General features: G+C 47.3%; 1 protein-coding gene across 1 annotated transcript in view; it reads right to left on the bottom strand.

Annotated features, from left to right (window-relative positions):
- Window positions 1–27,611, bottom strand: part of larp1 (La ribonucleoprotein 1, translational regulator) — a 177,152-nt gene that overhangs the window by 41,463 nt on the left and 108,078 nt on the right. Inside the window, exons 9-11 of the mRNA XM_067995931.1 lie at window positions 24,666–24,810; window positions 7,597–7,747; window positions 6,677–6,846 (exon numbers count right to left, since the gene is read on the bottom strand). Of these exons, the coding sequence (XP_067852032.1) occupies window positions 6,677–6,846; window positions 7,597–7,747; window positions 24,666–24,810 (466 nt within the window). The remainder of the gene's footprint in view (window positions 1–6,676; window positions 6,847–7,596; window positions 7,748–24,665; window positions 24,811–27,611) is intronic.

Genomic DNA, 27,611 nt, shown 5'->3' with positions numbered 1-27,611 from the left:
ACCAGTGGATGTGGTGTATTTGGATTTTCAGAGGCCTTTCGTAAAGTCCCACACAAGAGGTTAGTGTGCAAAATTAAAGCACATTGGATTGGGGGAAATATACTGGCATGGATTGAAAATTGGTTAACAGACAGGAAACAGAGAGTAGGAATAAATGGGTCTGTTTCAAAGGGACCTGGGTGTCCTTGTACACAAGTCACTGAAACCAAACATGCAGGTGCAGCAAGCAGTTAGGAAGGCAAATGGTATGTTGGCCTTCATTGCAAGAGGATTTGAGTACAGAGGCAAGGATGTCTTACTGCAGTTATACAGGGCCTTGGTGAGACCACAGCTGGAATATTGTGTGCAGTTTTGGTCTCCTTACCTAAGAAAGGATATACTTGCCATAGAGGGAGTGCAGCGAAGGTTCACCAGACTGATTCCTGGGATGGCAGGACTGTCGTATGAGGAGAGATTGGGTCGACTCGGCCTGTATTCACTCGAGTTTAGAAGAATTAGAGGGGATCTCATTGAAACATATAAAATTCTGACAGGGTTGGACAGACTGGATGCAGGGAGGATGTTTCCCCTGGCTGGGGGGTCCAGAACGAGGGGTCACAGTCTCAGGATACGGGGTAGGACATTTCTTCACTCAGAGGGTGGTGAACCTGTGGAATTCTCTACCACAGAAGGCTGTGGAGGCCAAGTCACTGAATATATTTAAGAAGGAGCTGGATAGATTTCTAGACACAAAAGGCATCAAGGGGTATGGGGAGATAGAGGATCAGCCATGATCATATTGAATGGCGGAGCAGGCTCGAAGGGTCAAATGGCCTACTCCTGCTCCTATTTTCTATGTTTGTATGTTTGTAAAGAGTGTGGCTGAGAGTAATGTGGGCCCCTTAGAGACAGTCGCAGATGATATTGTAATTGGAAATCAGGAAATGGCAGATCTGCTGAATAATTACTTCACAGCAGAGGATGAGGATAAAGTACCAGAGATACAAAGAAAACTAACAATAAATCAAGGGGCGGAACTTACTGGATTTAATATAAGTAAAAAAAAATGGTGATGGAGAAAATGAGACTGAAGATTGACAAATCCCCGGGACCTGATGGCTTCCACCCCTAGGTAGTAAAAGAAGTCGGTGAGGAAATTGTTGATGCCCCAGTCATGATCTTCTCAAACTCTCGATTCAGGAATTGTCTCCTTGGATTGGAAAATTACCAATGTCACTCCATTATTTAAGAAGGGTGGGAAAGAGAAACCAGGAAATTAAAGGGCTATTAGTCTAACGTCAGTTGTGGGGAAGTTACTAGAATCTGTTATTAGGGACAGAGTGAGCGAGCACTTGGACAAACATGAACTGATCAGAGAGAGGCAGCATCGATTTAAAGGGTAAGTCATGTCTAACGAACCTAGTTAAGTTTTTTGGGGTCACTAGCACGGTAGATAAGGGATGTAATTTATATGGATTTCCCAGAGGCTTTCGATAAGGTTCCACCCAAGAGACTGTTAATAAAAATTAAAGCGTGTGGATCTGGAGGCAACTTATTGGCTTGGATAGGGAACTGGTTGTGAGGTAGGAGACAGAGAGTAGGGATAATGGGTACATACTCCAATTGGCAGGATGTGACTAGTGGTGACCCCCATGGATCAGTACTGGGGCCTCAGCTTTTCACTATATTTATAAATGACTTGGATGAAGGAATAGAGAGCCATATATCTCAGTTTGCTGATGACACTAAGTTAGGTGGCACAGTAAACAGTGTAGATGGGAGCAGAAAGTTGTAAAGGGACACTGAAAGATTTAGTGAGTGGGCAAAACTGGAGCAGATGGAGCTCAATGTGGGGAAGTGTGAGGTCATCCACTTTGAACTTAAAAGAGATCAGAATATTTTCTAAATGGTGAGAAGCTCGGAATTGTGGAGGAGCAGAGATTTAGGGATCCAAGTACAGAAATCACTGAAAGGTAGCGAACAGGTATAAAAAGTAATTAAAAAGGCTGGAATACAAAGGGGCAGAAGTTATGTTCCAGTTATATAAAGCTCTGGTTAGGCCCCACCTGGAGACTGGGTTCAGTTCTGGGCACTGAACTTCAGGAAGGATATATTGACAATGGAGGGGGTGCAGTGCAGATTCACCAGAATGATACCAGGGCTTAAAGGGTTAAATTATGAGGCCAGGTTGCACAGACTTGACTTGTATTCCCTCGAGTATCGAAGATTAAGGGGTGATTTAATTGAAGTTTTAAGATGATTAAAGGATTTGATAGGGTCGATGGAGAGAAACTATTTCCTCTGGTGGGGAGAGTACAGAACAAGGGGGCAGAACCTTAAAATTAGAGCCAGGCTGTTCAGAAGAGATGTCAGGAAGCATTTCTTCACACAAAGGGGAGTGGAAATCTGGAACTCTCTCCCCCAAAAAGCTGTTGAGGCTGGGGGTCAACTGAAGGTTTCAAAACTGAGATTGATGGATTTTTGTTAGACAAGGGCATTAAGAGATATGGAACCAAGACGGGTAGATGGAGTTAAAATGCAGATCAGCCATAATCTAATTGAATGGCGGAACAGGCTCAAGGGGCTGAATGGCCTCCCCTGTTCCTAAGAATCCTGTAACTTGCAGACAACTGACTTTGCATTTTTATTCTGAAATTTAATAGGGAAAGAAACTTTACCCTCTATATCTACGGTCAAATAAACTGTACAGGGCTCCAAAATCATCACAGTAATCACAGTGAGGTATTTAATTTTCCCCTATTCTCACTTTTTGTTCATTCTCGGGATGAGAGTCGCTGCCAAAGCCGGCATTTATTGGCCATCTCTTGTTACCCTGAGAAGGTGGTGGGCTTGGAGTCACATATAGGAACTTGGGGATTGCTGGATGAAAAATGACCAAGGTCCATCTAGTTCATCATCTCCCATCCTGGTAGTCACGTGATACAACGATAATGGATTTGTTGACTAATCATAGCAATCAATCTCTATCAATTAGTCTACAATAGACCCAGACATGAGGCGAGGAAAACCTCCAGTCGTGGAGAGCTTTGGGAACTGATCCTTGCGGCACCCCACTAGTTACAGCCTGCCAGTCTGAAAATGACCCGTTTATCTCTACTCTCTGTTTTCTGTCCATTAACCAATCCTCTATCCATGTTAATATATTACCCCCAACTCCATGAACCCTTATCTTGTGGAACCACCTTTTGTGTGGCACCGTGTCGAATGCTTTTTGAAAATCCAAATATATGACATCCACTGGTTCCCCTTTATCTACCCTGCTAGTTACATCCTCAAAAAACTAAAATTTGTCAAACACAATTTCTCTTTCATAAAACTATGTTGACTCTGCCTAATCATATTATGATATTCTAAGTGTCCTGTTACCACTTCCTGAATAATAGATTCTAGCATTTTCCCGACGACTGATGTCAGGCTAACTGGCCTGTAGTTCCCTGTTTTCTCTCTCCCTCCTTTCTTGAATAGCAGGGTTACATTTCCTACCTTCCAATCCACGGGGACCGGTCTAGAATCTAGGGAATTCTGGACGATCATAACCAATGTATCCACTATCTCTGCAGCCACCTCTTTTAAAACCCTGGGATGTAGGCCATCAGGTCCAGGGAATGTCAACTTTTAGTCCCATTAATTTCTCCAGTACTAATCTTAATTACTTTAAGTTCCTCACTCTCATTTACCCGTTAGTCCCCCATTGTTTCCGATGTTTTTTGTGTCTTCTACTGTCAAGACAGATACAAAATACTTGTTTAATGTCTCTGCCATTTCCTGATTCCCCATTATAATTTCTCCTGTCTCAGCCTCTAAGGGGCCAACGTTTACTTTCACTACTCTCTTTTTACATACTTGCAGAAGCTCTTAAAATCTGTTTTTATATTTCCTGCTAGTTTACTCTCATATTCTATTTTCTCCCTCTATCAATTTCTTGGTTATCCTTAGCTGGTTTCTAAAGCCCTCCCAATCCACTGGCTTACTACTCTTTTTGGCAACATTGTAAGCCTCTTTTAATCTAATACTATCCTTAACTTCTCTCGGTAGCTACGGTTGGATCACCTCCGGCACCTGTTCCATAGATTGACCACTCGCTCACTGAAATATTATATCCGCAGATTAGTTTTGAATTTACCGCCCACCAAGTTTCCTCTGGTTCTACTGTTCAGGACAGGGTGAAACAGCTCGTCATGGACTACAGTATCGACTCTCTTTAGAACCCTAAAAACAGCAATCATATCACCTCTCAACCGTCTTCTTTTCCAGTGAGAACATACCCAATTTATGTAATCACTCCCCATAATCCAATCCCTCTATCCCTCCAATCATTCTGCTAGCTCTCTTCTGTATCCTTTCAATAGCTGCAATATCCCTTTTGTGCTGTGGCGGCCAGAATTGTACACAGTATTCTAAGTGTGCTACATCAATGATTTATAAAGTGGCAGGATTCCCTCACTATTTTGGCTCAATATTGACCTTTGAATACATAGAAACATAGAACATAGGAGCAGGAGTAGGCCATTCGGCCCTTCGAGCCTGCTCCGCCATTCAATATGATCATGGCTGATCCTCTATCTCAATACCATATTCCCGCTCTCTCCCCATACCCCTTGATGCCTTTTGTGTCTAGAAATCTATCCAGCTCCTTCTTAAATATATTCAGTGACTTGGCCTCCACAGCCTTCTGTGGTAGAGAATTCCACAGGTTCACCACCCTCTGAGTGAAGAAATTTCTCCTCATCTCAGTCCTAAATGTCCTACCCCGTATCCTGAGACTGTGACCCCTCGTTCTGGAACCCCCCCAAGCCAGGGGAAACATCCTCCCTGCATCCAGTCTGTCTAGCCCTGTTAGAATTTTGTATGTTTCAATGAGATCCCCTCTCAGTCTTCTAAACTCGAGTGAATACAGGCTGAGTCGACCCAATCTCTCCTCATACAACAGTCCTGCCATCCCAGGAATCAGTCTGGTGAACCTTCGCTGCACTCCCTCTATGGCAAGTATATCCTTTCTTAAATAAGGAGACCAAAACTTCAAACAATACTCCAGGGTGTGATCTCACCAAGGCCCTGTATAACTGCAGTAAGACATCCTTGCTCCTATACTCATCCTCTTGCAATGAAGGCCAACATACCATTTGCCTTCCTAACTGCTTGCTGCACCTGCATGTTTGCTTTCAGTGACTTGTGTACAAGGACACCCAGGTCCCTTTGTATATCAATATTTCCCAATCTATCACCATTTAAATAATACTCTGCCTTTCTGTTTTTCCTTCCAAAGTGGATAACTTCACATTTATCCACATTATACTAAATCTGCCATGTATTTGCCCACTCAACTTGTCTAAATCACCATGAAGCCTCTTTACATCCTCCTCACAGCTCACATTCCCACCTAGTTTTGTGTCGTCAGCAAACTTGGAAATATTACATTTGGTTCCCTCATCCAAATCATTGATATATATTGTGAATAGCTGGGGTCCAAGCACTGATCCCTGCGGTACCCCACTAGTCACTGTCTGCAACCCCGAAAAAGACCTGTTTATTCCTACTCTCTGTTTCCTGTCTGTCAACCAATTTTCAAACCATGCCAGTAAATTTCCACCAATCCCATGTGCTTTAATTTTGCACACTAACCTCTAACATCCCAACATCTGATTTGCTTCACTCACTGTCACCGAGCATTGCTGCGATACCTTCAATTTGTCAATCAGGACCCCCAGATCTCTTTCATTTTCTGACGCATATGATTTTTCTTCCATTTAAATGACAGTCCTCTCCTGGAGTTTTTATCCCCACTGGGTAAGGACAGCAGGTTTCCTTCCCTAAAATACATTAGTGAACCATTTGGGTTTTTACAACAATTCGACAGTTTCATGCCCGCTTTTACTGATGCCAGCTTTTTTAAAAAATAAGTTCAGCTTCTCAAACTGCCCTTGGTGGGATCTGAACTCACGTTCTCTTGATTATTATTCCAGGTCTCTGGATCACTAGTCCAGTAACACTATGATACTCACAGGGCACTGGCACTGGACACTGGTGAAAGTAACTACCAGCCAATCTTACTGTGACTCCACTGCCAGTAGTGCCACGGAAAGCAGCAACAGAAATCAGCACCTGTACAAAGAGAGGGGGGTCTCAGGAACAGCACAGGATGGCCGTAATAGGGGGGCTCGAGACTCAGGGACAGCACAGGATGGCCGTAATAGGGGGGCTCGAGACTCAGGGACAGCACAGGATGGCCGTAATAGGGGGGCTCGAGACTCAGGGACAGCACAGGATGGCCGTAATAGGGGGGCTCGAGACTCAGGGACAGCACAGGATGGCCGTAATAGGGGGGCTCGAGACTCAGGGACAGCACAGGATGGCCGTAATAGGGGGGGCTCGAGACTCAGGGACAGCACAGGATGGCCGTAATAGGGGGGCTCGAGACTCAGGGACAGCACAGGATGGCCGTAATAGGGGGGCTCGAGACTCAGGGACAGCACAGGTTGACCATGATAGGGGGGCTCGAGACTTAGGAAAAGCACAGAATGGCCGTAATAGGGGGGCTCGAGACTCAGGGACAGCACAGGTTGACCATGATAGGGGGGCTCGAGACTCAGGGACAGCACAGGTTGACCATGATAGGGGGGCTCGAGACTCAGGGACAGCACAGGTTGACCATGATAGGGGGGGCTCGGAGACGTACCTTTGGTTTTGCAGGAGCTGGCCGATGCCGTTTCTTCACTTCGATCCATGTGTCGGAGTCCAGGTCTGGGAGACTGGTGGAAAGGCCTTTTGGCAAAGTCTTCAAGTTACTGGGCTCCTCAGTCTTAGAACTTGCAGCACTGCCAGCTCGGGGGGAACCTGGAGCCGACTCTTTAACACAGAGATAGAGAGGTCACACTGTACCACACACAAGATCACATTTACTGAAACCAGACAACCTACAAACCCAAACCACTCAACCCCACTAACCGCCCGTGCAGTGTTACACTCACCCCACTGACCGCCTGTCCAGTGTTACACTCACCCCACTGACCGTCTGTCCAGAGTTACACTCACCCCACTGACCGTCTGTCCAGAGTTACACTCACCCCACTGACCGCCCGTCCAGTGTTACACTCACCCCACTGACCGCCTGTCCAGTGTTACACTCACCCCACTGACCGCCCGTCCAGTGTTACACTCACCCCACTGACCGTCTGTCCAGTGTTACACTCACCCCACTGACCGTCTGTCCAGTGTTACACTCACCCCACTGACCGCCCGTCCAGTGTTACACTCACCCCACTGACCGTCTGTCCAGAGTTACACTCACCCCACTGACCGCCCGTCCAGTGTTACACTCACCCCACTGACCGCCTGTCCAGTGTTACACTCACCCCACTGACCGCCCGTCCAGTGTTACACTCACCCCACTGACCGCCTGTCCAGAGTTACACTCACCCCACTGACCGCCCGTCCAGTGTTACACTCACCCCACTGACCTCCCGTCCAGAGTTACACTCACCCCACTGACCGCCCGTCCAGAGTTACACTCACCCCACTGACCGCCCGTCCAGAGTTACACTCACCCCACTGACCGCCCGTCCAGAGTTACACTCACCCATGCAGTGTTATACTCACCAGTCTGCTTTTTGTAAGTCTGCCCAGGAATGAATTCTGGGCAGTTCAATAATCGTGTGAAGTCTGTCTCCGGGAGAGGCCATTTCTCAGGGGTTTCCTTTTTCCGGATTTTCTTGTCCACCACTTCCACCTCAGTGCTGTCCTTCAAAGCCTGAAAAATAAAACACAATCTGACTGAGCAGCTTAAACTGCAGAAATTTACTGATTCCCTGCACTGATCACAAATACGTTGAGAAATAACGGCCGATACAATCAACTCAGACAGCATAGATGTATAATGCCGTCAATCTCAAACCCAGCAGCCCGTGTATCCCAATCCCAGTGTCCCCCTGTGGGTACCCCAATCCCAGCACCATTGTGCGTACCCCAATCCCAGTAGCCCCTCGTGTGTACCCCAATCTCAGCCCCCCTTATGTACCCCAATCCCAGTAGCCCCTCGTGTGTACCCCAATCTCAGCCCCCCTTATGTACCCCAATCCCAGTAGCCCGTGCGCAACCCCATCCCAGTAGTCCCCCGTGTGTACCCCAGTCCCAGTAGTCCCCCGTGTGTACCCCAGTCCCAGTAGTCCCCCGTGCGTACCCCAGTCCCAGTAGCCCCTGTGCGTAATCCAATCCCAGTAGCCCCTGTGCGTAATCCAATCCCAGTAGCCCCTGTGCGTAATCCAATCCCAGTAGCCCCTGTGCGTATATGTTTTTGGAAGTGTAGATACAGTAGGTAGAGATTCTCACTAACCAATGGCAATGACACATCTTCAAAAATGTCAATTTGGTCAGGCAGGATTTTCCTCCTCTAAATGCACACTGGATTATCGTGCAGATAATCCTCAAGTTTACTCCCGATAATCGATTCCATTATATTACTTGCCACTGAGGTAAGACTAATGGATTTGGAGTTGCTTAGGTCTTGAAAATGGTCAACACATTGGCCTGTTTTCAATCTACTGATACACTCTCCAGTGTTCACATTTTCACCAACCTCTGTTTTGATGTAACTCAATGTAATGTACAAATGTAAGGAATCTTACAACACCAGGTTATAGTCCAACAAATTTATTTTAAAATCACAAGCTTTCGGAGATTATCCCCTTCGTCAGATGAATGAGTGAAAAGGTTCTCAAATCGCATATCTTATACTAGGCTGGGACAGCATCACACCAATCAAAAGGTGTCGTTGTTATTCAAACAGGCCAGTCACGGAGAACAGCACGTCCCAGTACACTGGATATACATTGTGTCAATTACACAGACAGGCAGAAAGAAACCCAAAATGGCAGAGAGAGAGATGTAATGTACAGCACAGAAACAGGTCATTCGGCCCAATAGGTCCAAATGGCCTGATAATGCTCCACACGAGCCTCCTCCCTCCTTACTTCATCTCACCCTATCAGCATATCCTTCCATCCCTTTCTCCCTCGTGTTTATCCAGCTTCCCCTTAAATGTATCTATTCTATTCGCCTCAACTACTCCTTGTGATAGCGAGTTCCTCATTCTAACCACACTCTGGGTAAAGAAGTTTCTCCTGGATGCCCTATGGGATTTATCATAGAATCACAGAATAGTTACAACATAGAAAATAGGAGCAGGAGTAGCCCATTCGGCCCTTCAAGCCTGCTCCGCCATTCAATATGATCATGGCTGATCCTCTATCTCAATACCATATTCCCACTCTCTCCCCATACCCCTTGATGCCTTTTGTGTCTAGAAATCTATCTAGTTCCTTCTTAAATATATTCAGTGACTTGGCCTGAATATATTTAACAGAACACAACTAGACACAACACAGAACATAAGAACTTCAGAAATAGGAGCAGGAGTGGGCCATACGGCCCCCCGAGCCTGGTCCGGCCATTCAATAAGATCATGGCTGATCTTCAACCTCAACTCCACTTTCCCACCCGACCCCCACATCCCTGGATTCCCTTAAGAGTCCAAAAATCTGTCGTTCTCAGTCTTGAATGTGCTCACCGACTCAGCATCCCCAGCCCTCTGGGGTAGAGAATTCCAAAGATTCACAACCCCATCTGAGTGAAGAAATTCCACCTCATCTCAGTCTTAAACGGCCGACCCCATATCCTGCGACTATGCCCTCTTGTTCTAGAGGGGGCCATTCGGCCCATCAAGACAGCGCCGGCTCTCTGCAAGAACAATCTAGCTAGTCCCACACCCCCATTCTTTCCCCATAGCCCTGCAAATTTTTCTCTTTCAGGTACCTATCTAATTCCGTTTTGAAGGCCACAATTGGCCCTGCTTCCACCGCTTTTTCAGGCAGTGCATCCTAGATCCTAACCACTCGCTGCGTAATAAGTTTTTCCTCATGTCGCATTTGGTTCTTTTGCCAATCACCTGAAATCTATGTCCTCTGGTTCACGACCCTTCTGCCAGTGGGAACAGTTTTTCATTTATTCTGTCTACTCCATTCATGATTTTGAATACCTCTATCAAACCTCCTCTCAACCTTCTCTGCTCTGAGAACAATCCCAGCTTCTCCAGTCTATCCACTAAACTGAAGTCCCTCATCCCTGGAACCATTCCAGTAAATCTTTTCTACACCCTCTCCAAGGCCTTCACATCTTTCCTCCTAAAGTGCGGTGCCCAGAATTGGAAACAACGCTCTAATTGTGGCCGAACCAGTGTTTTATAAAGGTTCATCGTAACCTCCTTGTTTTTGTACTCTACACCTCTATTTATAAAGCCCAGGATCCTGTATGCTTTCTTAACCACTTTCTCACCCTGTCCTGCCACCTTCAATGACCTGTGCACATACAACCCCCAGGTCTCTGTTCCTGCACCCCCTTTAGAATTGTACCCTTCAGTTTATATTGTCTCTCCTCTCCTATCAGAATGTATCACTTCGCAATTCTCTGCATTAAATTTAATCTGCCACGTATCTGCCCATTCCACCAGCCTGTCTATGTCCTCCTGAAGTCTGTCACTATCCTCCTCACTGTTCACTACACTTTCAGTTTTGTGTCATCTGCAAATTTTGAAATTGTGCCCTGTACACCCAAGTCCAAGTCATTAATATATATCAAGAAAAGCAGTGGTCCCAGCACTGACCCCTGGGGAACACCACTATACACCTCCCTCCAGTCCGAAAAACAATCGTTCACCACTACTCTCTGTTTCCTGTCATTTAGCCAATTTTGTATCCATGCTGCCACTGCCCCCTTTTATTCTGTGGGCTTCAACTTTGCTGACAAGCCTATTATGTGGCATTTTATCAAACGCCTTTTGAAAGTCGATATACACCACATCAACTGCATTGCCCTCAACAAACCTCTCTGTTACCTCATCAAAAAATTCAATCAAGTTAGTCAAACACAATTTGCCTATAACAAATCCGTACTGGCTTTTCCTTATTAATCCATGCTTGTCCAAGTGACTATTAATTTTGTCCCGGATTACTGTTTCAAAAAGCTTCCCCACCACTGAGGTTAAACTGACTGGCCTGTAGTTGCTGGGTTTATCCTTACACCCATTTCTGAACAAGGGTGTAACATTTGTAATTCTCCAGTCCTCTGGCACCACCCCTGTATCTAAGGATGATTGGAAGATTATGGCCAGTACCTCTGCAATTTCCACCCTTACTTCCCTCAGCAACCTAGGATGCATCCCATCCGGACCGGGTGACTTATCTACTTTAAGTACAGCCAGCCTTTCTTGTACCTCCTCTTTATCAATTTTTATCCCATACAGTATCTCAACTACCTCCTCTTTTACTGTGGCTTTGGCAGCATCTTCTTCCTTGGTAAAGACAGATGCAAAGTACTCAATTAGTACCTCGGCCATGCCCTCTGCCTCCATGAGTAGGTCTCCATTTTGGTCCCTAATTGGCCCCACCCCTCCTCTTACTACCCATTTACTGTTTATAGGCCTATAGAAGCCTTTTGGATTCCCCTTTATGTTAGTTGCCAGTCTATCCTCATACTCTCCCTTTGAACATAAGAACATAAGAAATAGGAGCAGGAGTAGGCCAATCGGCCCCTCGTGCCTGCTCCGCCATTCAATAAGATCATGGCTGATCTGATCCTAACCTCAAATCAAAATTCATGTCCAATTTCCTGCCTGCTCCCCGTAACCCCTAATTCCCCTTGCCCCTCTCATTTCCTTCTTTGCTTCCCCTCTGAATTTTCTATATTCAGCCTGGATCTCATTTGCATTATTAACCTATCATCTGTCATATGCTCCTTTTTTGTGCTTCATCTTACTCTCTATCTCTTTTGTCATCCAGGGAGCTCTGGCTTTAGTTGCCCTCCTTTCCCCCTTGTGGGAATATACTGAGACTGTACCCGAGCCATCTCCTCTTCAAAGGCCGCCCAATGTTCTATTACAGTTTTGCCTGCCAATCTTTGATTCCAATTTACTCGGGCCAGGTCCGTTCTCAACCCACTGAAATTGGCCCTCCTCCAATTAAGTATTTTTACTCTAGATTGCTGTTTGTCCATTTCCATAGCTAATCTAAACCTTATGATATTATGATCACTATTCCCTAAATGTTCCCCCACTGACTCCACTTGACCCACCTCATTCCACAGAACCAAGTCCAGCAATGCCTCCTTCCTCGTTGGCCGGAAACATACTGATCAAGAAAGTTCTTTTGAACACACTTCAGAAATTCCTCCCCCTCTCTGCCCTTTACACTATTACTATCCCAGTCTATATTAGGATAGTTGAAATCCCCCATTATCACTACTCTATAGTTCTTGCACCTCTCTGTAATTTCCCTGCAAATTTGCTCCTCTATCTCCTTCCCACTAGTTGGTGGCCAATAGAATACACCCAGTAGTGTAATGGCACCTCTTTTATTTATTAATTCTAACCAAATAGAGTCTGTCCTTGACCCCTCCAGGACATCCTCTCTCTCCAGCACTGCAATATTCTCTTTAATCAATACTGCCACCCACCCCCCTCCTCCTTTCTTTCCTTCCCACTTTGTATCCAGGAATATTTAGTACCCAATCCTGCCCTTTCTTGAGCCAGATCTCCATTATCGCGATGACAGCATATTCCCATGTGACTATTTGCACCTGCAGCTCACCAACCTTGTTTACCACACTTCGTGCATTTACACACACGCACTGTAAACCAGTCTTAGACTTTCTTGGTCTTTCTCTTAGTCTGATCCCATCTAATACTGTATTATTACTTGCTTTAGTGATATTTTTCTCCCCCGATCCTTTGTGCCCCTTGTTTCTCCTTTCCAATGCTATATCCTGGTGCCCATCCCCCTGCCAAATTAGTCTAAACCCTCCCCCACAGCACTAGCGAACCTCCCCGCAAGGACGCTGGTCTCAGCTCTGTTGAGGTGCAACCTGTCCGGCCTGTACAGGTCCCACCTTCCCCAGAACTGGTCCCAATGCCCCAGGAAGCTGAAGCCCTCCCTCCAGCCCCATCTCTCCAGCCACGCATTCATCTGCTCTATCCTCCTATTTCTATGCTCGCTAGCACGTGGCACGGGATTACTACTCGAGGTCCTGTTCTTTAATCTTTTTCCTAGCTCCCTAAAATCTGCCAGCAGGACCTCAACCCTCTTTCTATCAATGCTGTTGGCACCAATATGGACCATGATCTCTGGCTGTTCACCCTCCCTCCCTCCCAGAATGTTCTGCAGCCGCTCAGTGACATCCTTGACCCTGGCATCAGGGAGGCAACATACCGTCCTGGAATCACGCCTGCGGCCGCAGAAACTGCCGGGCTGCTCCCCTATCACTATTGTTCTCCTGACCTTTCTCCTCCCCCCCTGTACAGCTGAGCCACCCATGGTGCTGTGGTCTTGGCTCTGGCTGCACTACCCAGAGTAACCCTCTCCCTCACCAGTATTCAGGACTGAATACTGGTTGGAGAGTGAGATGCCCTCAAGGGACTCCTGCACTACCTGCCTGGTCCCTCGTCTGTCTGGCGGTCACCCAGTCCCTCTCTGCCTGCACTCTCTTAATCTGTGGGTGACCACCTCCTGAAACGTGCTGTCCACGTAACTCTCAGCCTCGCGGATGCACTGCAGTGACGTCAGCCGCTGCTCAAAGTCCGAAACCCGGCGCCGAGCTCCTCCAGCTGACGGACATTTCCTGCACATGTGGTTGTCCAGGAGACGGAAGCACTCTGGAGTTCCCACATGGCACAAGTTGCGCATTCGATGGGTCTGAGCTGCCCTGCCAGGCCTCGATTTATTAGATTATTAACTAAACTTAATAGAAATAAACTGAAGACTTCAAAAAAAAACTCACCAGCTACTCACCAATCAGGTTCCATCCCTTGTGCTGACGTCACTTCAGTTTCTTTCCTTGCTCCCTGGGCCTCGCTTTTTACCTGCTCCGATTCTCCGCCCCGTCTCTCGCACGGCCACACTCGCGCTCGCTCTGGACTCAGGGCTCCCGATAGTCACTATCTTATTTTGTGACCCCTAGTTCTGGTTTCACCCGCAAGTGGAAACATCTTCTCTACGTCTACCCTTTCTTAAAGACCTCGAACAGGTCACCCCTCAGTCTTCTCTTTTCTAGAGAAAAGAGCTCCAGACTGTTCAATCTTTCCTGATAGGTATAACCTCTCAGTTCTGGTATCATCCAAGCAAATCTTTTTTGCACTTGCTCCAGTCCCTCTGTATCCTTTTTATAAAGTGGAGAGCAGAACTGTCACAATACTCCAAGTGTGGTCTAACCAGGTGCAAAGTTTAACATACGTCTCTGCTTTTCATTTCTATCCCTCTAGAAATGAACCCCAGTGCTTGGTTTGCTTTTTTTATGGCCTTATTAACCTGTGTCGCTACTTTTAGTGATTTGTGTATCTGTTCCCCTAGATCCTTTGCTCCTCTATCCATTTAGACCTATTATCCAAGCAGTGTGTGGCCTCCTTATTCTTCCTACCAAAATGCACCACCTCACACTTATCTAGAATGAAATTCATTTGCCAATTACACGCCCATTCTGTTTATTCATGTCTTCCTGTATTTTGTCTCAGTCCACCTTGGTATTAACTACAACCCCCAATTTGGCGTTGTCCGCAAATTTTGAAATTGTACTTCCAATTCCAGAGTCCAAATCCTTAATGTAAATGCTGAACAACAGTGGTCCCAGCACCGATCCCTGTGGAACACCACTTCCTATCTTTTGCCAGTTTGAGTAACTACCCTTAACCCCTACTCTCGGTTTTCTGTTTTGTAGCCAGCTTACTATCCATTCTGCTACCTGTCCCCTGGCTCCACGTGCTCTGACCTTAGTCATGAGTCTACAATGCGGTACCTTATCGAAGGCCTTTTGAAAATCCAAATATATTACATCTACTACATTACCCTTGTCTACTCTTTGTTATTTCTTCCAAGGTTGGTGTTCAATTCAATAAGGTTGGTCAAGTATGACTTTCCCTTCTGAAATCCGTGCTGACTATTCTTTATTATATTTTCAGTTTCTAGGTATTTTTCTATTACATCTTTGAGTAAAGATTCCATTATCTTTCCTTCCACGGACGTTAAGCTAATTGGTCAATAGTTCCCTGGACTGGTTCTATCTCCCCTTTTTAAATATGGGAATCACAGTATCTGTCTGCCAGTCCTCTGGCACCATTCCCTTTTCTAATGAATTTTTATATATATGTAATAGTGCCTCTGCTATCTCTCCCCTAACTTCTTTTAATACGCACAGATACAATCATCCGGACCAGGGGTTTTATTCTCTTTAGGTTTGATTAGTTTATCAATTATCTCCCCCCTTTATATCTTAAATGTCTTGATATCTTTTTAGATCTCTTCTTCGAATGTCATGCCCACCGTGTTAGTCTCCCTGGGCCGAGAGGTGAGCGCAGTGTAAAAGGAGAGTCCAAGAGGTGAGCGCAGGGTGGGGGGGGTCCAAGAACGGAGGGAGTGGTTCCGACGTCCGAGAGCAGGGGGGGGGGGGGGGGGGGGGGTCTGAGAGCGGGGAGGACAGTCTGAGAGCAGGGGGGGGGGGGTCTGAGAGCCGGGGGGGGGGGGGGGTCCGAGAGCCGGGGGGGGGGGGGGGGTCCGAGAGCCGGGGGGGGGGGGGGTCCGAGAGCCGGGGGGGGGGGGGGGGTCCGAGAGCCGGGGGGGGGGGGTCCGAGAGCCGGGGGGGGGGGGGGGGGTCCGAGAGCCGGGGGGTCCGAGAGCCGGGGGGGGGGGGGGGGGGTTCCGAGAGCTGGGGTGGGGGTGGGGGAGGTATGAGAGCGGAGGGAGTGTGTCCGACGTCCGAGAGGCGGGGGGGGGGGGGGGGGGGGGGGGGTGAGTCTGATAGTGGGGTGGGCGGGTCCGAGAGCCGGGGGGGGGGGGGGGGTCCGAGAGCCGGGGGGGGGGGGGGGGGTCCGGGAGCCGGTGGGGGGGGGGTCCGAGAGCCGGCGGGGGGGGGGGGGTCCGAGAGCCGGGGGGGGGGGGGGGGGGGGTCCGAGAGCCAGGGGCGGCGGGTCCGAGAGCCGGGGGGGGGGGGGGGGGGGCGGGCGGGTCCGAGAGCCAGGGGGGGGGGGGGGGGTCCGAGAGCCGGGGGGGGGGTCCGAGAGCCGGGGGTGGGGTCCGAGAGCCGGGGGGGGGTCCGAGAGCCGGGGGGGGGTCCGAGAGCCGGGGGGGGGTCCGAGAGCCGGGGGGGGGTCCGAGAGCCGGGGGGGGGGTCCGAGAGCATCAGGGCAAGAGGTGAAAACAATACCAAAAGTGACATTAGCACATGCGAAGGAGCTGATTGGTGAGTAGCTGGTGAGTGTTCTTTTTCTGGTGAGTGTTTTCTTTTTATGTCTTTAAGTTTATTTTTGTTAATAATATAATAAATTGAGGCATGAACAGGCACCTCAGTCCCATCAAATGCAGATCTTGTGCCATGCGGGAACTCCACGACGCTTCCCGTGCCCGGGACAACCACAGGTGCAGGAAGTGTCGTCAGCTGGAGGAGCTCAAGCTCTGGATTTCGGAGCTTGAGCATCAGCTGGCGTCACTGCAGTGTATCCGCGAGGCTGAGTGCTGTGTGGACAGCACGTTTCGGGAGGAGGTCACCCCACAGCTTAAGAGAGTGCAGGCAGAAAGAGACTGGGTGACCGCCAGACAGACAAGGAGGACCAGGCACGTACTGCAGGAGTCCCCTGAGGGCATCTCACTCTCTAACGAGTATTCAGTTCTGAATACTGGTGAGGGAGAGGGTTCCTCTGCGGACCTACGCACTAATGAGTATCGAAATAGGAAGACAGAGCAGATGAATGCGTGGCTGGAGAGATAGTGCAGGAGGGAGGGAGGGCTTTAGATTCCTGGGGCACTGGGATCAGTATTGGTGGAGATGGGACCTGAAGAGACCGGACGGGTTTGCACCTGAACAGAGCTGGGTACTAAATATTCCTGGATACAAGGTGTTCAGGAAAGATAGGGAAGGAAAGGGGGGTGGGGGTGGCAGTATTGATTAAGGAGAATATTGCAGTACTGGAGAGAGAGGATGTCCTGGAGGGGTCAAGGACAGAATCTATTTGGTTAGAGTTAAGAAATAAAAGAGGTGCCATTACACTACTGGGTGTATTCTATAGGTCACCAACTGGTGGGAAGGATATAGAAGAGCAAATTTGCAGGGAAATTACAGAGACGTGCAAAAGCCATAGAGCAGTGATAACTGGGGACTTCAACTATCCTAATACAGACTGGGATAACAATAATAATAAGGGGCAGAGGGGGAGAAATTTTTGAAATGTGTTCAGGCTAACTTTCTTAACCAGTACGTTTCCGGCCCAACGAGGAAGGAGGCATTGCTGGATCTGGTTCTGGGGAATGAGGTGGGCCAAGTGGAGCAAGTGTCAGTGGGAGCGATCATAGTATCATAATAGCGATGGAAAAGGACACAGACCACTCTAAAGTAAAAATACTCAATTGGAGGAGGACCAATTTCAATGGGATAAGAACTGGCCCGGGTAAATTGGAATCAAAGACTGGCAGGAAAAACTGTAATTGAACAGTGGGCGGCCTTTAAGGAGGAGATGGTTCGGGTACAGTCTCGGCACATTCCCACGAGGCAGGAAGGTAGGGCAACTAAAGCCAGAGCTCCCTACATAGTGAGTAAGATGAAACGGAAATAAGGGGCATATGGACAACACAAGAAAGGACCAGGCAAAATATAGAAAGTTCAGAGGGGAAGTGAAAAAGGAAACAAGAGGGGCAAAGAGAGAGTATGAGAATAGACTGGCGGCCAACATAACAGGGAATCCAAAAGTCTTCTACAGGCACGTAAACAGTAAATGGTTATTGTAAACAATTTTACAACACCAAGTTATAGTCCAGCAATTTTATTTTAAATTTAAAATAAATTTAAAATAAAATTGCTGGACTATAACTTGGTGTTGTAAAATTGTTTACAATTGTCAACCCCAGTCCATCACCGGCATCTCCACATCAGTAAATGGTTAGTAAGAGGAGGGGTGGGGCTGATTAAGGACCATAAAAGGAGATCTACTCATGGAGGCAGAGGGGATGGCCAAGATACTAAATGAGTACTTTGCATCAGTCTTTACCAATGAAGAAGATGCTGCCAGAGTCTCGGTAAAGGAAGATATATTTGAAATACTGGATGGGCTAAAAATTGATAAAGAAGAGGTACTTGAAAGACTAGCTCTACTTAAAGTCGATAAGTCGCTCGGTCCGGATAGGATGCATCCTGGGTTGCTGAGGGAAGGGTGGAAATTGCGGAGGTACTGGCCATAATCTTCCAAACATCCGTAGATACAGGGGTGGTGCCAGAGGACTGGAGAATTGCAAATGTTACACCCTTGTTCAAAAAAGGGTGTAAGGATAAACCCAGCAACTACAGGCCAGTCAGTTTAACCTCAGTGGTGGGGAAACTTTTAGAAACGATAATCTGGGACAGAATTAACAGTCACTTGGACGAGTGTGGATTGATTAGTGAGAGCCAGCACGGATTTGTTAAAGGTAAATCATGTTTAACTAACCTGATAGAGTTTTTTGATGAGGTAACAGAGGGTTGATGAGGGCAATACAGTTGATGTGGTGTTTACGGACTTTCAAAAGGTGTTTGATAAAGTGCCGCACGGTAGGCTTATCATCAAGATTGCGGCCCATGGAATAAAGAGGGCAGTAGCAATATGGATACAGAATTGGCTAAAGGACAGGAAACAGAGAGTAGTGGTGAACGGTTATTTTCAGACTGGAGGGAGGTGTACAGTGGTGTTCCCCAGGGGTCGGTGCTGGGACCACTGCTTTTCTTGATATATATTAATGACTTGGACTCGGGTGTACAGGGCACAATTTCAAAATTTGCAGATGACACAAAACTTGGAAGGGTAGTAAACAGTGAGGACGATAGTGATAGACTTCAAGGGGATATTGACAGGCTGGTGGCATGGGCGGACACATGACTGATGAAATTTAACGCAGAAAAATGCAAAGTGATACATTTCCGTAAGAAGAACGAGGAGAATCAATATAAACTAAAGGGCACAACTCTAAAAGGGGTACAGGAACAGAGAGATCTGGGGGTATGTGTTGAAGGTGACCGGACAGTTTGAGAAAGTTGTTAAAAAAGCATACGGGATCCTGGGCTTTATAAATAGAGGCAGAGAGTACAAATGTATGGAAGTCATGATGAATCTTTATAAAACACTGGTTCGGCCACAACTGGAGTATTGTCTCCAGTTCTGGGCACTGCACTTTAGGAAAGATGTGAAGGCCTTAGAGGGTGCAGAAGAGATTTACTAGAATGATTCCACGGATGGTTGTCTTCAGTTACGTGGATAGACTGGAGAATCTGGGGTTGTTCTCCTTGGAACGGAGAAGGTTGAGAGATTTGATAGAGGTACTCAAAATCACGAAGGGTCCAGACAGAGTAGATAGAGAGAAACTGTTCCCAATGATGAAAGGGTCAAGAACTAGAGGACAGATTTAAGGTAACTGGCAAAAGAATCAAAGGTGACATGAGGAAAAACTCTTTAACACAGCGAGTGGTTAGGATCTGGAATGCACTGCCCGAGGGGGTGGTGGAGGCAGATTCAAACATGACCTTCAAAAGGGAACTGGATAAGTACTTGAAAGGAAAACATTTGCAGGGCTACAGGGAAAGGGCGGGGGAGTGGGACTAGCTGGATTGTCCTGGCATAGAGCTGGTGCGGACTCGATGGGCCGAATGGCCTCCTTCCTTGCTGTAACCTTTCTATGATTCTATGTCCTTCTTGATCTTTATCTTAAACCTTATTATGTTGTGATCATTGTTGCCTCAATGTTCCCCTAAACTTACTTCTCTTATCTGTTCTGGTTCATTTCTCATTACTAGATCTAGCAGTGATTCCTCTCTTGATGTGCTTCTAAAATATAGTGGGTAAGAAAGAGGTCATCCCTTTCCTTTGTGAATACGGAGACAAAATATTCATTTAAAACCCTACCCACATCCTCTGCTTCTACACACAAGTTACCCTCATCATCCCTGATAGGTCCCACCTTTTCTTTAGCTATCCTCTTGTTCTTAATGTACTGATAAAACATCTTTGGGTTTTCTTTAATCTTACTGGCTAATATTTTTTCATGCCCTCTCTTTACTTTCCTTATTTCCTATTTTACGTCATCCCTGTACTTTCTATACTCCTCTAGGCTTTCTGCAGTATTTAGTTTTCTGTGACAGTCATAAGCTTTCTTTTTCTGCTTAATCTTGCCCCGTATACTTCTAGACAACCTGGGGGCTCTAAATTTGGCAGTGCCACCCTTTTTCTTTGAGGGGACGTGTCTGCATTGTACCCGTAGAATTTCACTTTTTAGTGCCTGCCACTGGCTTGCCACTGATTTCTCCTCAAGTAGTTGTGTCCAGTCCACTTCTGCCAAATCACCTTAGTTCTGTAAAATTTGCCTTCCCCCAATTTAAAACATTTACTCCTGATTTAACTCTGTCCTTTTCCATAATAATGCTAATACTAATTGAATTGTGGTCACTATCCCCATTATGGTCACCCACTTGCCCATCTTCATTTCCCAGGACTAAATCTAGAATTGCATCCCCTCTTGTTGGGCTTGTCACGTACTGGCTAAAAAAGCTCTCCTGGACACCAACCAAGAATTTTGCGCCCTCTGTGCCCCTCACACTGTTTGAATCCCAGTTGATGTTCGGGTAGTTGAAGTCCCCTATTATTATTGCCTTCTTATTTTTGCACTCAGAAATTTGCCTAAGTATTTGTTCTTCTATCTCCCTTTCGCTATTCGGGGGTCTATAGTTCACTCCTAGTAGTGTGACTGCCCCTTTTTTATTTCTTAGCTCAACACATATGGCCTCGATTGATGATCCATTTAGCAGATCATCCCTTCTCACAACTGTAATTGATTCTTCAACCAATAATGCTACCCCCCTCCTTTTTTATCACCCTATTCTGCTGGAAAACTCTATATCCAGGGATATTGAGCTGCCAATTATCCCCCTCTTTAAGCCAGGTTTCCGTTATAGCAATGATATCGTGCTGCCATGTGTCTATCTGTGCCCTTAGCTCATCTGTTTTGTTTGTAATACTCCTTGCATTGAAGTATATCCCCTTTAACCCCGTCAAATTCCTGTGCTGAACACTATTTAACCTTTGCTTCTTTTGCCTTTCTGAGTCACTAACTACGTCACTAACTGCTTTTCTATTTCCCGTTTCCTGGTCTGAATTTGTCCTATCTGTACCTGCCCTTTGGTTCCCATCCCCCTGCCATACTAGTTTAAACCCTCCCCAACAGAACGAGCAAATGCCCCCGCGAGGATATTGGTTCCAGTTCTGCTTGGGTGCAACCCGTCCAGCTTGTACAGGTCCCGCCTTTCCCAGAATCGGTCCCAATGCCTCAGGAATTTAAACCCCTCCCTCCTACACCATCTCTCAAGCCACGCACTCATCTGGTTTATTCTCCTATTTCTGCTCTCGCTAGCACGTGGCACTGGGAGTAATCCTGAGATTACTACCTTAGAGGTCCTGATTTTTAATTTATTTCCTAACTCCTTATATTCTGCTTGCAGGACCTCATCCCTTTTTTTTAACCAATGTCGTTGGTACCGATATGGACCACGACCTCTGGCTGTTCACCCTCCCCCTTCAGAATGTCCTGCAGCTGCTCCGTGACATCCTTGACCCTAGCACCAGGGAGGCAACATACCATCCTCGAGTCACCTCTACGGCCGCAGAAACGCCTATCTGTTCCCCTTACACTGGAATCCCCTATCACTATCCCATTCTTTTTTCTTCCCTCCTGTGCAGCTGAGTCACTCGTGGTGCCACGGTCTTGGCTCTTGCTGCATTCCCCTGATAAGCCATCTCCCCCAACAATATCCAAAGCGGAATATCTGTTTGAGAGGGAGATGGCCCCAGGGGACTCCTGCTCTACCTGCCTAGTCCTTTTACTCTGCCTGGCGGTCACCCATTTCCTTTCTACCTGCGTAATCTTCACCTATGGTGATTTAGAGAATTAATTTACATTGTAAAAACTCCATTCCCTGTACCCCTTTACCTACCTCCTCTTGCCAGTTTATTTGGGGGTAGTTAAAATTCCCATGATTATTATTAAATAAGAACATAAGATAAGAACATAAGGAATAGGAGCAGGAGTAGGCCAATCGGCCCCTCGAGCCTGCTCCACCATTCAATAAGATCATGGCTGATCTTCAACCTCAACTCCATTTTCCCGCCCGATCCCCATATCCCTTGATTCCCCTAGAGTCCAAAAATCTATCCATCTCAGCCTTGAACATATTGAACGGCTGAGCATTCACAGCCCTCTGGGGTAGCGAATTCCAAAGATTCACAACCCTCTGCGTGAAGAAATTCCTCCTCATCTCAGTCTTAAATGGCCGACCCCTTATCTTGCGATTATGTTCCCTATGTTTTATTTTGGACGCTGTCTGCCTCATGCTCCACGGTTAACATCCTAGGCATCCTCCCTGCAGCCTTCATCCTTATCCTCACAGATACATTGTACCTGTTGGATAGGACCAGTGTCTGTGGGACCTACTTCTCCCAGAATTGTACCCAGTACTCCAGGTGTGGGGGAATCAGGGCCCAGAATTGTACCCGGTACTCCAGGTGTGGGGGAACCAGGGCCCAGAATTGTACCCGGTACTCCAGGTGTGGGGGAACCAGGGCCCAGAATTGTACCCGGTACTCCAGGTGTGGGGGAACCAGGGCCCAGAATTGTACCACCCGGTACTCCAGGTGTGGGGGAACCAGGGCCCAGAATTGTACCTGGTACTCCAGGTGTGGGGGAACCAGGGCCCAGAATTGTACCTGGTACTCCAGGTGTGGGGGAACCAGGGCCCAGAATTGTACCCGGTACTCCAGGTGTGGGGGAACCAGGGCCCAGAATTGTACCTGGTACTCCAGGTGTGGGGGAACCAGGGCCCAGAATTGTACCCGGTACTCCAGGTGTGGGGGAACCAGGGCCCAGAATTGTACCTGGTACTCCAGGTGTGGGGGAACCAGGGCCCAGAATTGTACCTGGTACTCCAGGTGTGGGGGAACCAGGGCCCAGAATTGTACCTGGTACTCCAGGTGTGGGGGAACCAGGGCCCAGAATTGTACCCGGTACTCCAGGTGTGGGGGAATCAGTGTCTTGTACAGAATCATATCCTCTCCTGGGGTTTGTACTCTATCCCTTGGGCTGCAGGAACAGGTTAGCTCTCCTTACAGCTGTTGCTTTCATTGAACTACCCACTAATATCCCAGATTCAGCAGCCATTTAGTTTATATTTCCAGACAGTTGCTGAACAAACCCATCCCCAATTTACTTCAGCCATTCCCAGTTAGCCCTTGTAAAGTTTCCTATTTTCCAACCAACTCGACTTCTCCCCACCCCACGTCCATCCCAACCACCTGTGCCCACCACCTCCTCAAACTCATTGATCACCAGATCCCCCTGAAAGACACCACGATCATCTTTAAACCCAGGCCGAGGTCAGGGATTCCAAATAGCGTATGGTGGTCCAGTCTCTGTCCAACTGCACTTACCTACCTTCTATTGGTTGGCTCAGAGCAACGACGCTGTGGCCTGCCCGAGCCACTTGTTCTCCCCGCCTGACCCAAGCTCACCGCCCGAGCAACCAGCCCTCCCCCCACCTGCCCCCAGCTCCCCACCCGAGCAACCAGCCCTCCCCCCTCACCTGCCCCCAGCTCCCCACCCGAGCAACCAGCCCTCCCCCCACCTGCCCCCAGCTCACCGCCCGAGCAACCAGCCCTCCCCCCTCACCTGCCCCCAGCTCCCCACCCGAGCAACCAGCCCTCCCCCCTCACCTGCCCCCAGCTCCCCACCCGAGCAACCAGCCCTCCCCCCTCACCTGCCCCCAGCTCCCCACCCGAGCAACCTGCCCTCTCCGCCTGCCCCCAGCTCCCCACGCGAGCAACCTGCCCTCTCCGCCTGCCCCCAGCTCCCCACCCGAGCAACCAGCCCTCCCCCCACCTGCCCCCAGCTCCCCACCCGAGCAACCTGCCTTCTCCGCCTGCCCCAAGCTCATTGCCCGAGCAACCAGCCCTCTCTGCCTGCCCGTTCACTAGATTGATTCCTGGGATGAGAGGGTTGTCCTATGAGGAGAGGTTGAGTAGAATGGGCCTATCCTCTCTGGAGTTTAGAAGAATGAGAGGTGATCTCATTGAAACATATAAAATTCTGAGAGGGCTTGACAGGGTCGATGCTGAGAGGTTGTTTCCCCCGGCTGGAGAGTCTAGAACTAGGGGGCATAGTCTCAGGATAAGGGGTCAGACCTGTAGCACTGAGATGAGCAGGAATTTCTTTACTCAGAGGGTTGTGAATCTTTGGAATTCTCTACCCCAGAGGGCTGTGGATGCTCAGTCGTTGAGAATATTCAAGGCTGAGATCGATAGATTTTTGGACTCTCGGGGAATCAAGGGATATGGGGATCGGGTGGGAAAGTGGAGCTGAGGTCGAAGATCAGCCATGATCTGATTGAATGGGGGAGCAGGCTCGAGGGGCCGAATGGTCTACTCCTGCTCCTATTTCTTATATTCTGTAACTGTGACAGAAGTAAAATATATTCTTATTAAACTAAAAAGCAGTCACTGCGAGATTGCAGGTATTTAACAACTAAAACTTCTGTACTGTGTGCTGGATGGGGAGGTGGTAACCATTACTACATACCTCCAAGATAAGGTTGACATCAGTGGTCAAGGCCTGGACCCTGTGAAAGCCCCCAATTAATGAGACTGGCAGAAATCCGTCAGCATCCATCTTTCTTCTCAGGAAAAAGTCTCTTTCCAAGTTTTCCAGGCTAAAGTAGTACTCGCTGAAACAAAATAAAATAAATCTATATACATCGTACCTATACAGGCATTCGACACAGAACACATGACATACCATACACAGTATGCACCATATTTATACAGACATCCCGCACCATATACATTACATACAGTATAAACAGTCTGCACTATCCATACCGGCACTCCACACAGTACAAAGTGTAAACAGTATACACTATTTACACAGACAAAACAAACAATACATCGAATTACATCAAGTCTACACCACAAAAACAGGCCATTCGGCCCAACTGGTCCATGCCGGTGTTTATGCTCCACACGAGCCTCCTCCCTCCCTACTTCATCTCACCCTATCAGCATAACCTTCTATTCCTTTCTCCCTCGTGTGTTTATCGAGATTCCCATTAAATGTATCTACACTATTCACCTCAACTACTCCTTGTGGGAGCGAGTTCCACATTCTTGACACACACTGGGTAAAAACAAATTCCTCCTGAATTCCCTATTGGATTTATTAGTGACTCTCTTATATTCATGATCTCGAGTTCTGGACCCTCCCACATGCGGAAACAATTTCTCCACGCTGACCCCGTCAAACCCTTTCATCGAGGTCTTTAACATTATCAGGTCACCCCTCAGCCTTCTCTTTTCGAGCAAAAACAGCCCAGCCTGTTCAGACTTTCCTGATAATTATATCCTCTTAGTTCTGGTATCATTCTTATGAATCTTTTTTGCACCTTCTCCAGTGCCTCTATATCCTTTCTATAATATGGAGACCAGAACTGTTCACAATACTCCAAGTGTGGTCTAACCAAGGTTCGATACAAGTTTAACATAACTTCCCTGCTTTTCAATTCTATCCCTCTAGAAATGAACCCCAGTGCTTGATTTGCCTTTTTTTATGGCCTTATTAACCTGTGTCGCTACTTTTAGTGATTTGTGTATCTGTTCCCCCAGATCCCTTTGCTCCTCTACCCCATTTAGACTCTTATTATCCAAGCAGTGTGTGGCCTCCTTATTCTTCCTACCAAAATGCACCACCTCACACTTATCTAGATTGAAATTCATTTGCCAATTACACACCCAATCTGCAAGTTTATTAATGGCCTCTTGTATTTTGATGCATTCTTCCTTTGTATTAACCACACCCCCTAATTTGGTGTCGTGCTCAAATTTTGAAATTATACTTCCGATTCCTGAGTCCAAATCCTTAATGTAAATTGTGAACAACGGTGGTCCCAGCACCGATCCCTGTGGAACACCACTTCCCACCTTTTGCCAGTCTGAGTAACTACCCTTAACCCCCACTCTCTGTTCTCTGTTTTGTAGCCAGCTTGCTATCCATTCTGCTACGGGTCCCCTGACTCCACACGCTCTCAACATAGGAACAGGAGGCCGTTTAGTCCCTCGAGCCTGTTCCGCCATGCAACGAGATCATGGCTGATCTGTGACCTAACTCCATATACCCGCCTTAACCAAAGGTATTAAGGGATGTGGGGCTAACAAAAATCTATCAATCTCAGATTTAAAATTAACAATTGAGCTAGCATCAACTGCTGTTTGCTGAAGAGAGTTCCAAACTTCTACCACCCTTTGCATGTAAAAGCTTTTCCTAACTTAACTCCTGAAAGTCCTGGCTCTAATTTTTAGGCTATGTCCCCCAATCGTAGACTCCCCAACCAGCAGAAATAGTTTCTCTCTATTTACCCTATCATGGTGGAATGGGCAAACACATGACAGATGAAATTTAACACAGAGAAGTGCGAAGTGATACATTTTGGTAGGAAGAATGAGGAGAGGCAATATAAAGGTGTGCAGGAACAGAGAGATCTGGGGGTGTATGTGCACAAATCTTTGAAGGTGGCAGGGCAGGATGAGAAAGCGGTTAAAAAAGCATAAGGCTCCTGAGCTTTATAAATAGAGGAAGGAAGTTATGTTGAACCTTTATAAAACACTGGTTTGGCCACAACTGAATATTGTATCCAATTCTAGGCACCGGACTTTAGGAAAGATGTGAAGGCCTTAGAGAGGGTGCAGAAAAGATTTACTAGAATGGTTCCGGGGATGAGGGACTTTAGTTACGTGGATAAACTGGAGAAGCTGGGATTGTTCTCCTTCGAGCAGAGAAGGTAGAGAGGAGATTTGATTGAGGTATTCAAAATCATGAAGGGTCTAGACAGAGTAGATAGAGAGAAACTGTTCACATTGGCGGAAGGATCAAGAACCAGAGGGCACAGATTTAAGGTGATTGGCAAAAGAACCAAAGGTGACATGAGGTAAAACTTTTTCACACAGCGAGTGTTTACGATCTGGAATGCGCTGCCTGAAAAGACGATGGAGGCAGATTCAATCGTGGCCTTCAAAAAGGAATTGGATAAATACTTGAAGGGAAAAAATTCCAGGGCAACGGGGAAAGAGCGGGGGAATGGGACTAACTGGATTTCTCTTACAAAGAGCCGGCACGGGCCCGATGGGCCAAATAGCCTCCTTCTGTGATGTATGATTCTATATATCAATGCAACCTCCTTTTTTACATACGCAGTCAGCGTACACAGAATGCAGTAAATGCAGGTAGAGTTTAGGGATTGAATGTAACAGAGGTAGAATATACAGCTTTTTAAATTTTGAAGGGTTTTGATAAAGTAAATATAACACTTTCCTACTTGGGGAGTCAGTGATGAGGGGTTATCGATCTAGAATTATCACTGAGGAGACATGTCAGGAATTTTTTTTTTAATGCAGAGAGCTGTTGGAGCATGAAATGCTTTGCCACATAACTGAGGCAAAGATCATAAGCAAGTTTTTAGGGAAAATTGGATAAATA

The sequence above is a fragment of the Heptranchias perlo genome, chromosome 14 (genome assembly GCF_035084215.1).
Source record: "Heptranchias perlo isolate sHepPer1 chromosome 14, sHepPer1.hap1, whole genome shotgun sequence".
Taxonomy (NCBI): domain Eukaryota; kingdom Metazoa; phylum Chordata; class Chondrichthyes; order Hexanchiformes; family Hexanchidae; genus Heptranchias; species Heptranchias perlo.
The sequence above is the reverse complement of the archived record's forward strand: the minus strand, read 5'-3'. Positions and strand labels throughout refer to the sequence as shown.